Source organism: Heliangelus exortis, chromosome 8, assembly GCF_036169615.1.
Source record: "Heliangelus exortis chromosome 8, bHelExo1.hap1, whole genome shotgun sequence".
NCBI classification, from domain to species: domain Eukaryota; kingdom Metazoa; phylum Chordata; class Aves; order Apodiformes; family Trochilidae; genus Heliangelus; species Heliangelus exortis.
Window position 1 is genome coordinate 6,363,416 of NC_092429.1, and position 14,626 is coordinate 6,378,041.

The following is a 14,626-nucleotide window of genomic DNA, read 5'->3' on the forward strand; positions in this document are numbered from 1 at the left end:
GCTAATTGTGTCATTCTGGCTATGGCAGTACTGTTTTCCCCTCTCAACTGCTAGTATGACAGTCTGTGTTTATATAAACTTTGCATTTCTGTGCAGAACAAAATATATTTTTCTCATATCTGATTTCATATCTGCTTGGTGGACTGATGTGTCAGCCAGCAGGGCTTAACAGATACATTTAATACAGGAGACTGAGATACAGTATGTTTATTCTTAACTTCTGATAACCTAAGAACTACAAGAACGAGAGATGCAGTATCCATTTGCTGTGATCCAAGACAACCATTTTTAGGGGAAAAAGAAGAATAAGTGATCAACACTAACACTTCATTAATTCCAAATTATTATAATTTTCTTTTTTTTTTCAATTGTGATAGCTTAACTATTTATTGCCCTTCTGGCTCACTTTTAAGCTGATCAAGTTGAAGGTGACATATTAAGAGTTTACGGACTGTTGTTTCATCAAAAACAAAGTTATAAAAAAACATGAAACCATAATTTTTCTGTAGGACTTGTTTCATCTCTTCATATTCCACCTCACTTGTAGAAAAGGGATAATGCATCTCAGTTGCTTACAAGCTAGGAGATCACTTTGAAGTCTGCATATTCCTAACTGCAAACAAAATATAGCACTTTTAACAGGTTATAAATAAACTGGATTTCAAGCATAGAGCCAGCCCAACAATAACAATACACTATTAAAAAGACCTAAGGCAATGAATTTCATCTCCAATGAAGGAAAAAAAAAAAAAGAAAAAAAAAAAAAAAAGAAAAAAAAAAAGGAAAAAGAACTGTGCAAACAAGCTTAAAACTATTTCTTTTGTGCCAGTGTTATAAAATGTAGATTTCAATAAAGCCTTGACCCAAATGCCAGGACTTGTGAAAAGAATCCGAACAAAACTGGTTACTTTATTTAGGAAAAAAATACTCTTACCTTGCTGCTAATAAAATTGGATACACGCAGTTTAAACATTTACAGTTGCTGTAACACTTTACACAATTCCTATATAAGGGTGTAAGAACAAACATTAAAAGACAATGGTGGGTCAAGGCTTTACATTAAAAATAACAACCTACTTTTCTATAGTCTCTAAAATACTATGTTTTTTCCAATATTTGCAGCCATTCAGGAATATTTTTTTCTTTTATTTGTTTATTAGGAAATGTATACTTTGTGCATGATCTTAATTCCTAATTCCTGGCTCTTTGGGCTGAATGACAAAAGGATCAAACCCATGAAAAGTGGATGGTCTCCTTGAAGGTTCAGTGGAGAGAAACCCTGGCTCAGTTAGTCTCATAGGATGAAAGCAGTGCTGCATCCACTGGCTCCATGCAGGATGGACAGGTAAAGGATCTCATCAACCAGTCATCTATACAGTCCAGGTGGTAAATGTGCATGCACGGCAGAAATCGGATAGGATCCCCATAAACAAAGTCCATCATACAAATGACACATCTGGGGGAGGAAAAAAAATCATAAAAATGTTTAATCTGCTGTTACCACACTGAAAATTAGAGGTAGTGGGATAGCTACCCCTATGGATATGCTTAAATCAACCACTTGTCACAACTGTGGGGAGTTCTTTGCTCTGTCAGTGCTGCTCCACCAAGCACTGGATGATTTTGGTATTTTCTTTGTAGTCAGGGCATGGTGGGGGCAGCTCAGCAGAGTGCATAAAATCAGAAAAGATGAAAGAGACCCATAAAAGTGAGGAAGCAACATGAAATTATTCCCCTGTCAAGAGAGGATGAAGAGGAAAAACAGCCTGCAAGGACATGAACTGCATGGGTCAGGAAAGGTAAGTTTCACCTGCAACAGGACGACAAGACAAAGACCTCTGCATGCGAGTATTTTTTTTTTTCAGAAAGCTACATTAAATTTTGAGTCCCTGAAGAGAAAAAACAGGAGCACAAGAGCAGGTTTCCCAGGGCAATGTCAAAAACCAATGCAAGAGGCAGAGGAGGTGACACTTACTCTCTGATCTTCTTCTCGGAGCCGTCTCTCCCGGGATCATAGACTCCTTTGGGCAGGTGCTGGATCAGACCGATCCTCTGCGCTATCCGGATCTGTTCCTCCTCTGTCAGCTGTGTTGCCAGCCGAGTCTGGCTTGGAGTTGGGTGATAAACAGGAACAGGGACCTGCTCCTAAAATTAAAATACTTCTGTTAAAAAAAAAACACCCCAAGAAACCCACAAAGCCGCTGAGGCTTTGGTAGCGTTCGGTACCACGGCACAGGCTGGGTGTTTAAATTTTTCCTCTCAGTCCTAAAAATCTCCCAAATTGCAAATTTGGTGCTATAGAGATATTGAGGATGGGATGAAAAATTGAGGATGTCTCCAACAAGGAGCTGCTCGTGGTTATTATCTGTAAAAGCTTTTTAATTCTCGGAATTGTTCATACCTGACATCCATGTTAGCCAACTCCACCTGACAGCAGGAAAATCAACCCTGCAGGCACCTGGTTAGCTGCTAAATTACTGAATTTAACACGGGAATGGCTGAGGAAAAGCTCCCAATATTTGCAACCAAAAGTGAGTTTATTTTTAACTTTCTTTTTAATTCAGGAAGGATTATTTGTAGGACAGTGCCTATTGTTAAGAGTTTTAGAGAGGAAGGTTTTATTCATTCTGTTATAACTAAAATTTCCATAAGCTATTCTGGGCCACACAAGCTCCAATCCAGAAGATTCAATATTGCTTTAAAAATGTCACCTGGACAGTAAGTTTGATTCATCCAAGTTTTACATTTGTTCTCATACATTAGTATGAATTTACAAGGTCTCCCAACCTGGACTTCAACTGCTGTAGGACTGAAGTACATCTGTCACAAACAAAAAAATAGGCAATGTGTAGGTATTATACAGTGCTTCCCTCTGCTACTTCAGAAACTTCTTTTAGGTCAGATAATTTCACTACCAGTTGTATTAATACAGTGTTTATTTTACTTGCTTTTAAAGCAATTCTTTGGGTGTAGATACCAATTTTGAACAGGAGACAGTGCTGCCATAATCCTGCTCTTAACAGGGAGGTGACTTCTTGCCACAGGTCTGTGTTTTAATGGTACTTCTTAAAGAGGAGAGAAAAAAAATTCGACTTCTAGATGTGTTCTGAAAATAAACCTGGTGCAGAGACACAATAGCATTGATTCATCAGTTTGAAAAAGTGCAAAAGTTGGTGTTTCAGAGGACATGTGCTGCACAGCAAGCAGACTGCAGGAGTGGGTGCAGCTGCACCACAGTTCCCTCTCCCCCCTCACTGGTAGAGGGGAGATGTGGGCTTCCACCATCTGTGGCAGAGCAAATGCTCAAGGTCACAAGTCTGCCAGGCAGTTCTCTTTTTAACATCGTGCCTACCACCTGCAATTCAGCTGTGGGGTAAAATTCTCAGTTTAGCTCCACCAGGACTTCCCCTTTTATTTCCTAGCACAGCTCAGAGGAATTACCAGGAGGTTCAGAAGACAAAATACCAGTGTGTTCTGTAAGTTTGATAAATTTCCCTGCTACTCTAAACTATTTATTTCACAGAATCAAAGATTTCTTCTACATCAGCTGCCTTTTACTGGTTTGAATTACCTAAGGGAAAGCACCAGCTGAAGCTAGGGATGACCTGTCTGATGTAACAGGATTCACTAAGTGGCTCTGCAACCTTTGGTGCCAGCAAAATAAAGCATTTTCTTCCCCTCCCAAATGCTGAAGACCCCCTGTACTCTACAGCAGCTCCAGGCAGAGCCCAGGACTGTTTTTATGTTGCAAGAATTTAACACCACAAACTATCAGTAACTTTTCCCTCCTCCCTCAAGGCTTTGCTACCATTCTTTGGCCAGATTATTGCATCAATAGCAGAACACATCACTCCTTTATTCCTCACTGAGGTGCAGAGCACCTGGAGAAAGATGCACCCTTCTTCCCATCCTAGAAAAAAAGAAAGGAGCAGCAGTAGAGGTTACCACATGCACAGCACAGGCTGGTGCTAATAAATGCACGAGGGGAGGCTACTGTATTTAATACAGCTCCCCTTGGCAAACCATGACTGCAAGGGATGATGCAGAAGTAAAAAGGCTAAAAAAGGAAGAAAAAAAGATCCAAGGAACTCTCAAAATATCTAAAAGTAGCTGTGGCAATTGATAGTGAATGTCTATAGCAGAAGAGCAGCAAACTGATCACCTCACCCCAGCAGGAATTACGCAGCAAAAGGAAACTACAGTTAAATACAACACATTGAGAGTTAAAACTACCCCATCTGGCCAACTCTGAAATCAGAAATTGGTCATGCTATCTGTAATTTACATCTTGGAGGGTAAATTAACACAACCTGAAAGCCTGCACTTTTCCTTGTTCTCATCTTCCACAGGGACACACTGTAAGCAACCACCAAGGGGCTCTTTGCCTGGGGTCTGCATTATTGCAGTCTGCCTCTTACCTATGGAGACCTGAAGAACCAGGGCCTGATGGATGGACCCCCAGGCCCCTTCCCATGCCCAGGAGACACACTCTTTCCTGACCCCCAGCACTATATGGAAAAACTCCTCCTTGTCTCAGGTTCCCCCCCCAGTAGAGCCACCACCCTGCACTACGTGTCTGACATAACCCATTCAGGCAGGAATTTATAGTTGCCAGCTGTGGGCTTCTACAATTTCACATACTAGACAAGAATCTCTTGTCAGATAAGGAACTCTGGGTGAAAATGGAGCTGCCTTTCACCATGACGTCTTCATACTTGTGAATATTAAAAACTGGGGCTGGTGTGGCTGCCAAGCTCCTGTGAAAAAATGCATACATTGTGCTACTGTAAAGAAAAGAGGGTGACCACCCCGTCCCAGGCTGTCAGACAGCACTTTAATCTCACCTCCTGATTATTATTAAAAGCCTGCCCAGACTGAGCCAGCAGTGCCCTGGGTACACACAGCCCAATGCAAGAGAAAAAGGCATTGCTGAGAGTCAAAATCATAACCTTCCAAACCAGTCCTCTCCCCCCAGCAGCCACAAAGGAGAGGTGTGCTTGGCAGCTATTTTCAGAATCGTGCAGGCAAACAGTTTCTCCATGAGAATGAGGAGAGCCCAGACTCCTCTGGCTCAAGGTCATTGAAATGACATTCAGTGTCCCCAGGAAGAGCAAAGGAAGAGATGGAGCAGATTGCATGAAGTGCTGCCTCAACCAGACCCTGCCCAGCAACCCCTACTCAGTCTGGACTCCTTCAGCCCCCTGGGCATCCACCCCTGCAGCTGCATCCTCTGCTTTCTCCACTACCAAATCCCTGAAGCATTTTTGGAAGTGAAGCTCATCCAGTATTTATTTCAAGCTGCCTGTAAGGGCAGAACCTGGTCCTACCTCTGGGGGTCCATCACCCCTCTGCAAAGCTTTCATGGTTTGCAGTGGCTGCTTTTATTGACCCACGTTAAGGCAAGGTCCTGCTCACTCCAGTGTGGATGTTCAAGGGTCACAATGTGAGAATTCAAGGCTTCACTCAACTTATATTTGTAGCTAGAGACCTCCTGACACGTAGATATAAAAAAAGATTGTGTTATCCAGCTAATTATTATTTTATTCCAAAGACGAGCGTGAATTTATTGCTCGTGTCTCACGTTTCCCTTATCTACCATGGAAAATGTTTTGGCAGACAAAAATTGCAAAATACTGAACTCCTAGCCAACATCTGTTTTATTTATCATATGATAAAAGTGCCAGGCATTTCAAACTAAGATGAAATTTCATGTTAACTCTATTCCTCCATGCAAAAACAATGAAAAAAGGCCAAAACAAACAACAAGAACTATATGTTAAGTGTCAGGCAATGACATTAAAAAAAAATATAAAAAAACACTTTCTGGCACTTGATTTACTTATAAATAATCAATTATAATCAATAATAATCAATTTTCCCCCCCTCAAGAATTTAGAGAGGTGAAACATCTCAGATGGCCACAGTCCTGGAGATACACAACTTCTTGTTCACAAAGTCAGATTAAGTTTCCTTGCCTTTCTGTGCCCAGAAATAATTCCTTCCTAATGTTTATTCAGCCCTTAATAACAGCATTAATTTAGACTTCAGAACTTACTTAGACTTCAGGTTTGTGTCTTCATCTCACTCTGCCTCCTCCTCCTTTTGGGGAGAGTGAGGGGAGAAATCACAGAGGGACTCTGGAGGTCTGCATTTTTCGCTTCTAACACAAACAAACATTTTCACTTTTAAAAGGTCCAGACACTGTTTCTGCATACAGATTCCCAAACACATTTTGGATTCTCACCTAGAAGGAGGTTTTTCATCAGTACATCCTACCTTGGTTACTTATGCTGCTGTAAATCTGATTTTCTCTTGTTTTACACCATTTTCCTCTTGGTTTTGCAAGTGCAATGAAATTTGTAATACTCTGGGAAACAGGTCAGTGGTAGATCAGAAACTCTTAATCCCTGGATAAAGATTATTTTAAGATCCCTCTTCCCCACACAGTGTGTTGTCATCAGGGGGTTTGTTTCTTGTTTTTAGTAATTGCACCAACATGCACAAATTATCCTTTCAGGAAGGTCAAAGGTGAGATGAATAATTCATAACATCTGATAGCTCCAGAGGTTAAAGCATCACTGTTGTCCCCAAGATGCTGTCTACAGCCACCTACCTTCTACTACTGACCCCTTTGCTGGGTTTTCATCTTTAAATTTTCCTCCTCATCTAATCCAATGTTCTCAGTCTGTCTCACACTGGGATATTTATTTGCATTTTAATGCCAGATCACCAGGGACAAACATCTTCCTAGCTACGCAGAGCCCAAGTCTTTTTTTAGATTTTTTTTTTTTTTTTTTTAAACAGTAGGTATAGCTCTCACACTCCTTGTGGTTGCCACCTAATTAATTAATGCCAATATAGCAGTTCAATTTGCATTTCCCTACCTGTTCCCACAGCTCTTTTTTGAAATCCCTATGATATGTAAATGCCTTTTTTTTTTTGCAATGTGTTCTCTGAAAGCAGCTACATTGCTTCTCGAGCAGCAAGGCCACATCCACCTCACTGCTCCCCAGCCCCCCAACACTGCTCTGGGAAGAAGTGGCCCCTGCAACATCACTGCCCACACCAACCCTCATCATCCCTCTACAAACCTTTCAGCCTTGCTGCTTCCCCATTTTCTCACCTCTAAGGTGAGGTGCTTTGCAGGCAGCCTAAATAACTAATCCACACCAGAACTTTTATAGATGTGAAGTCAGGAGGTAAGGAAAAAAAAAAAAACAACAACATGCTTTTTGGTTTTGGTTTTTTTTTTTTTCTTCCCAAAATCCCTGCTGAATTTTATTAAAATTTCTCTTCTTGCTACTTTATTACTCATAAGGAACTTGCTGGAATGATGGTCCAGAGGCCTTTTCTGTGAATGCCATTCTGAGCTGGGTGAAAAGACTCAAACTCCATCTGTATGTGAATACACATTCTGAAATAATATCCTCCCCCAAGACACATTACTGTAAAACCACTCACCATTATAATGTGTATTATATGACAACTACAGCTTACTCTAATAATCCCCAGAATATTACGAGCAGCCTGCCAACCATAAAAACCTTTTTCTGCCATGTAGAAGAGAGCAGCTCATTTATAAAGCTGAATACCAGTTGCTATAAAACATCACGTAATGAAATCATTACCCAATCTTCCAGATTCCTGCTCCCAGGTAGCAGGCAGTGGAAGGAACTGCAGCAGCTGAACACTACAGTCTAAAAAAAAAAATTTTTCAAAGAAAAATCCCCTCCTTTCACCTCTCTGACTTGGAAGGGACACCTGGGACAACCAACCAGATCAGACACACATGTGTGGACGTGAGGAGCCAGCCTGACACAAGTTGGGTTTGTCTAGAAGACCCCATTCACTTGACATTAACATAATCAGAAAAGAAATTAAACATTAAATTAACACCATATTAAGCAAAACTGATCCTTTGCCAAATTTTCAAGAATGCCAAAGACTGATTCTCTTTGTTTATGTGAGAAGATACAAACAGTCCTCTCCTCACAAATAATAATGCATTTTAAATGGATTCATTGCACAGCTCTACTAAATACATTCTCAACTTTAAAATGGAATTCCAAGTCCTTGTATTTCTCAGGATTCCCACATTTCTCCCTAAGAAGGCTAATTACACAATTTAAATTTTTAATCTATGTTTGATTCATCTGGAACTCTAAGGCAAATAAATGTACACTTAATTTCTAAGATTTATTAATGAATTATTCTGCTACCACTGCTTGCTGGAGCTACTTGAACTGCTTGTGACCCCTGCAAACAAAACCACTTTGGATTTTACTTTTTTGATACATTCCTTGATAAATCTGACAGCTCTGAAGGACACAGAAACCACACCAACAACACGAAAAATTTCACATCTCAGTTTGTCCTTTAAAGTTCATCAGTATCACAGTTATAAATATTGAATGGATAATTTTCATGCAGAAATAAAAGTGTGCACAAGTATCTTACTGATCCACAGCCAGCAGGAGAGCAATTCTCAATAACTGAGCAAGGACCACTCTGCACTGGGACCCAGGACACTCTTAAGGGCAGGTGATAATTTTGGAGTTTTAAGATTTGCACATTGTAGATATGGTCAGTACTTAATATAACAACAGACAAGAAACTGTGCAACAGAGGGGAGAAACCTGGAGAACCTGCACAGCCTTTCTCCAGCTGCTAACACCAAATAAGAAGCAACATGAAGTTTGAGTCAGCACTTCAGGAGGTTTTTTTTATTTGTGAAAGCCACGGTGGCTCTGCAGTGATGGGGTGGCCTCATGGATCTGCAAAATCATCCTCTGCATTGTTCACAATTATCCCATTGAAATTACTGAGAAATAAACATAGCTGAAGAGCTGGAAAAGAGAAGCAACCACGAAAGAAACTGAGGCCTGGCTGCTGACTTTTCAAGTTATCTTCTGTCCCCTGAGCTCAACTTTTTTCCTGGAGAGAGGAAATACAAACTAGACATATCCTGCCTGCCAATAGACAGTGACAAGGGCTGCTATAAAAAGGGACCTATTCAAGCTTCTTACCTGTGCTGTCACACAAACCCTACTGCCAAGATAAATACTCCAGGGTGCCCCTTTTAGCTTGGGCAGTGCAAACCCAGCCCTCCCTGGCAGATGGAGCTCACCTGCTGCTCTGTGGAGTCACCTGCTCTGAAATTTGATTAACCATCAATACAAACCTACATGCAAAAGATTAGCAAGAAGGAGTTGTAGGGGCAAAGCAGTAATTAAAAAGCAGTAATTAATCCCTGGAAGCACAATCTCCTGGCACAACCAGGCAGTTTTTACATTTCCAGGCTGCAAAGCAGGTTTCTCTCTCTGACTGAAGGGCCATATCCTTGGCTATGGTTCCACAAGCTGAATTCTTAATTTACCATCTTTGCCTTGGTTTTAGCTGTACCTTTTCCCTTTTACTTTCTCCAGTGACCCCATCAAACACCAGGGTGTAAATTTCTTCAAGCAAGTGGGTAACACATACACCAACACATCCCAGACCAAAGAGCCCACCAGAGAACTGACTCCATCTCCCCAGACAGCCCCACTGACAGCTCCACTTACAGAATCAGGCCACAACTTCTGAGAGATAAAGTCCTCTTATTACAGCTCCTGGCATGTTTATTTTAATAGGTTATTTTTCTATAGGGAGGGAAAAGATCTATAAACAATTTACAAAAATTCACACTTTTCTGTCAAGCTGCTGCAGTGAGCAAAGCCAAAAAAGAACACTTGGCCCTAAACATTAAATGAAGGGCACTCAGGCACAAAATGCATCCTCTGAGACCTGTCTACCCCAGGGACTAGAAAGGAAAGCAGCTGGGCAGGGGGAAAATCTAGCAGGAGGGGCCAGCAGTCATTTCTGCAGCTGGTGGTAGAAGAACAGCACATGGATGTGGATCATCCCACCCCACAAGCAAACCACAACATCTGCATTACTGGCAGATGTTCTCTCCCACTTACACCAAGTGGTTATCTTTGCAAAAACCCCTTCTTATGACTGGCAAGTGCAGACAGTTATTACAGTGCTATGATTATGTTAAACACAGCACTTATGGTTCAAGCGAGACTGTTGCTGGAGAAATGAGGGGCAGATTTAACAACAAATAAAACCATGAAGTTTTGGGAAGAAAAAAAATGGTCCTGTAGCAGAAAGAGGCTGTAAACAAACGTCTCTGTCTCCTCTGCTGAAAGGGTCAGAGTGAACCTGCAGTGTCCCATTCCCTTACTGCTGTGGAACTGCTGGCTAGCAGGAAGCAAAAATAAAAAATAACACTCCAATTAAATTAATCCAGCTAACATGCTTTTTGGAGGCTGCATTCAAGCACGAGAGATGGAGGAAGCACTCCTGAGCTATGATGGAAAAGCAGAGAAAATGCTAAGAATCCACACAGAAACAGGAGAATTGTTCACTCTTCCTTCAGACACTTATTTACTCTCTGAAAATGGTAAAGCACCAACCAGAGCATCTTGCCTGTAGCGTAAGTCAAAGGAATAGCAGCTAAAATGCTACCACTGATCATCCTGGGCAACATGTGAAGTCTGCAGGCAGCCTGGGCTCTGGCTGTGCCATGTCCCAGGTGCAGTGCAGCAAAGAGCCTGGCTCAGAGCCTGCCTGGCTCATCCCATGAGCTCAGACACATGTGGTTTGTCCCAGACACCATCCCACACACACACCCACCCAAACCACTCACTTGAAGGCTTTGACTCACCTCAGGGTAGAGCAGACAATAAAGCTGAAGCTCCCACGTGCTCCTGAGACACGAGCTTGGCCCAAATCTCCCATCCTATAACCCCCAAATCATTGCATCACTCAAGACAAGTTTGTGCAAGTGCCTTACATGAAGGGCTTGGTGAGGATGAGCAGACAGGCAGGCACCTGATGGAGAGCAGAGGCACACAGGGGACTTCAGGTGGGCAAACACAGCCCAAGCAGAAAAAGCAGTGGTTCACGTTATCCTCTGAACAGGGACCCCAGACTCAGTGTAGACAAGCTAAGGATACACAACCCCTGCTAACCTCCTGCTGATTTTTGGGGGTATTTGGGGTACAGCTGCCTCCAGCTGTTCTAAAACAGTGATGCCTCTGGACCAGGGGTCCTGCCACCTCCCTCAGGCTGGCTGCTAGGACACTGATGTGACTGACTCTCCCCCTCATGGAAAGCAAACAAGCCACGAGCATCACTCTGCAGCCACCCAAAAGCTGGGAGGAGGCAGCCAAAAGAGCAATGGAGGAGTTGGCCCCGTCAGGAACTTAAGGCAGTTGTGAAATTCTGACTCCAAACACTTAAAAATTAGGCAGAGTGATAAAACTTATCTTTTGGCAAGAATTAGGTCAGCTCACAGACAATTCTAACAAAACAGCCCTTCTGAGTAGTTCAGGAACAAGGTGGTAAAATTAAAAAAAAAAATAAAAAAAATCAGCCCTCATTGGCCAAGAGGAAAGGCTGGGGACAAAGGACCAAAACAGGGAGGAAGTAAACACCAAAATGCACATAAGCTGAAGACAGAAGCAGTCAACCAAGGGAGGACTGCTAAAGCATAAATCCAGGTTGTACTTCCATGTGTAAACAGAAGATGTGTTTATGTACATTTAAAAGTGCTAGTTTGAACGAATAAGAACATATATATATATATATGCAAATCTATAATATATATGCAAATATGGATTTAAAAAGAATATAGTGAGATATCAAAGGCTCAGTGATCAAGTGACAAATGATGTCATCCCTAGGCTCAAAGTGCCATTCAGTGACACAGTAGGCACCCTCCTTGGGCACAGAGGGCTGTCCAGAAAGTAATTTAACAGCCCTCCCCTAAAGCAAGTTTCAACACACATGCAAAACCATCAATATCAAACCCAAGTCCTCATAGACCTAGTTCCTAAAACAGGATTTAAATAAACACAACAGCCCCAGTTGGAACATCACCCCCGTGAAAGGTCTTCTGGGAGGTATCAATTTTAGCTTCAGATAAGAGGTAACACAGATAACAAAAACAAACAGGCAGATCAACAGCAGCTATCTCAGATCATCTACCCCTCATGTACTACCCCAGGCAATGACACAAAATACTTTTCTGTAGCCACCCAGTTGTAAGCTGGCAGAAAAAAAATATAAGAAAAAAAAGAGGTTATAAAGAGGACACAGTAGTTCTTTTTATAGAGATCTAGTGTGCTACCCAATGAAATCTCACAGAAGAGGCAACAGAGGAGATGGTTTCTGCAAACCTGCTTTGCTGGGAAGGTGGGCTAGCAACTGGCTCCCTCCACAAAGGCAAACCAAGGAGAAACCTGATGGAGAACTTTCCATCAGGCCTCCCAGCAAACAGAGACTGAGCAGACTGGAACTCTCACACAGTGCAAACCTTTGCCAAGCCGTAAAAAAAGGAGAGAAAACAGATTGCTCTACCAAGGATAAATAACTTGGGGGAGAAGAGTGGTAAAGATCCACACACCATTGCAGAAGAGCTTCAAAAAGCAGAAGGAGCTGGTGATGAGCTGGGTCTGCATAACCACAGAGCAAGAAAAACTGAAGCAGAGGTTGCTGGCATGGGGCACCTGCTCTGAGACCACATCAGCAAAGCAGCCTGTGACAGCAGAGTTGGTTTCAAAATTCAAGAATGTTGTACTCTGCTTGATTGTAACTTGGTACTCAATTTGAAATATTTTAATTGCCTTTTTAATGAAACCATCCCCAATTACAAATGCCTGCTCAAGCAGGAAGCTGCCACACCTTGGCAGTTTGATGGTACACTCCGTGGGCCTTTTCATTTTCTTAATGGCATCTGAATTTCTCTCACAGAGTGGATGGCCCTAAGGTCCAGGTCTGTGGCTTGAAATCTCAGCCTAGACAGGGCAGCACGGGACTGGGCTGTGCAGAGGCAGCCAGGAGGCCAATTAAAAGATAGAATCAGTGTCTTGCAACAGCTTAACCACAGCCTTTTTTAAGCACATCTCTGCATTAACCTGCTGGAAGGCCACAGACAGATGAAGCCTCACACATGCCAGACCTTAGGGCACCTCGGGCACTGGACACGTCTGGGTCTGCATCTGTCCCAGGTGTCACCAGTGGCAATGTGACAAAGATGTCACAAAGCTCCCCAAGAGCTCCTCCCTTCCACCAGATCCTGGGCAGCCGACGGGAGGAATTTCTGTGACTTCTTCCAGGTTTTGAAGCTGAAGCTGGGAATGGGGTTTGGATTAGAGGGTACAGACAACACCCTTGAACTGTGGGGCTGTACTCAAAGAGATTTCAGTGCAGCCCGAGGTGCCACATCATGCAGGCACAGTCACCTCTCCTCACTGCCATCTCCCACTGCAGTGAGAATGAACACACACACAAAAAATGCAGTTCAGCTATTTGTTTAGTGTCATTTGATAGCAACATTAATTATTTCAACTCTTGAGTTAATAAGCAGCAGCAGTAAGCAGCCCAAGGCACTGATTCAGGCTATCAGCTGATCTCAGAAGGTCATTTATTAATCTTAAAGGCATGTCTCAGGCATTATACAATTATTACTGAATCTCTTGGTCTGCTGGGTTGGGTTTTTTTTTTAAGCAGTGCTCCATCTAAAAGCAAGGACCATCTGTATGACTACTAAGGCACAGTAAAGCTTGAGGAAGCTCCACTTTAAGATTGCAGTATTAGCAGTGAACACAAGGGCAATGCTTCTATTTTTTTCCAGCCAAGTCTTGTCCTCACAAGCAGTGACTCTGCGTTTTTAGCTCGCAGGGCAGGAATCCAAGTGTGATCTCATCCAACTGTCAAACCTCCTCTAACAGAAAAGAGGCCTGTGCCAAGAACAGGTAGAGAAAGCATAAATAGCTCTCTCAGGAGTTGGTTATACAAGCAGAAGTATTTCCAGAGTGTGGATTTTTCCTACTCATTTTAAGGTTTTCAATGCACAGGGACAGTTCAATGAGCACCTGGTCTTTTCTTTGTCACCAGAAAACCCATGCTCACTTTACCACTACCTATGATACATCCAGCCCACTGGACAAGTCACATACATTTAGTTTCACAGATGAGCAAGGCACAAGGTCTGTCACTATCTGTATAACCCAACCACCTGCCAAAGAAATATTTTTAGTCTGTGTTGTTTGTTTATTTGTTTTTTAAATACTCTTCTCCAAAGCTTGCTTGTGCTGGTTTTACACCAAAAACACCTCTGTTTGTTTCAGCACAGGTGCTTTCAGAGTAGGTGGCTTGAAGTGGGAACTGAAGCAGGTCCAAGATTTTAAAATGTCCCCAATACTACCCCAGTGTCACACTTTGTAAGAATTTTCAAATGAAGATTTTTACTTCTATGTCAGAGCCAGGGTGGTTTTTTCAGCACACAACATGCAGCCAGCACAGCACCAGAGCCAGGCAGGAACAGGACCACCATCAGCCACCCTGTCACCTCCCTGCTGCCAGGGACATAGCACTCAAGCACCTACTTAAGTACTTGCCCAAATGAAGGCTCAGGCTGCCACAAAATCTCAGAAAAACAGAGAAGTGTTTGAGAGGAAGGATGTGAACACAGAGAGGTTATTTTTCTGAATATGGACTGACTGGTTGGAAGACAAAGGCCCATTTCAGCCCAACGGGCCCATGTGAGAGCAGCTGTGAAGCCTGAAGATCTCCAGCC

At 42.5% G+C, this 14,626-nt stretch overlaps 1 protein-coding gene across 1 annotated transcript in view; it reads right to left on the reverse strand.

Annotated features, from left to right (window-relative positions):
• Positions 1 to 192: 192 nt before the first annotated feature.
• Positions 193 to 14,626, reverse strand: part of RNF11 (ring finger protein 11) — a 29,199-nt gene continuing 14,765 nt past the window's right edge. Inside the window, exons 2-3 of the mRNA XM_071750170.1 lie at positions 1,976 to 2,145; positions 193 to 1,456 (exon numbers count right to left, since the gene is read on the reverse strand). Of these exons, the coding sequence (XP_071606271.1) occupies positions 1,285 to 1,456; positions 1,976 to 2,145 (342 nt within the window). The 3' untranslated portion in view covers positions 193 to 1,284. The remainder of the gene's footprint in view (positions 1,457 to 1,975; positions 2,146 to 14,626) is intronic.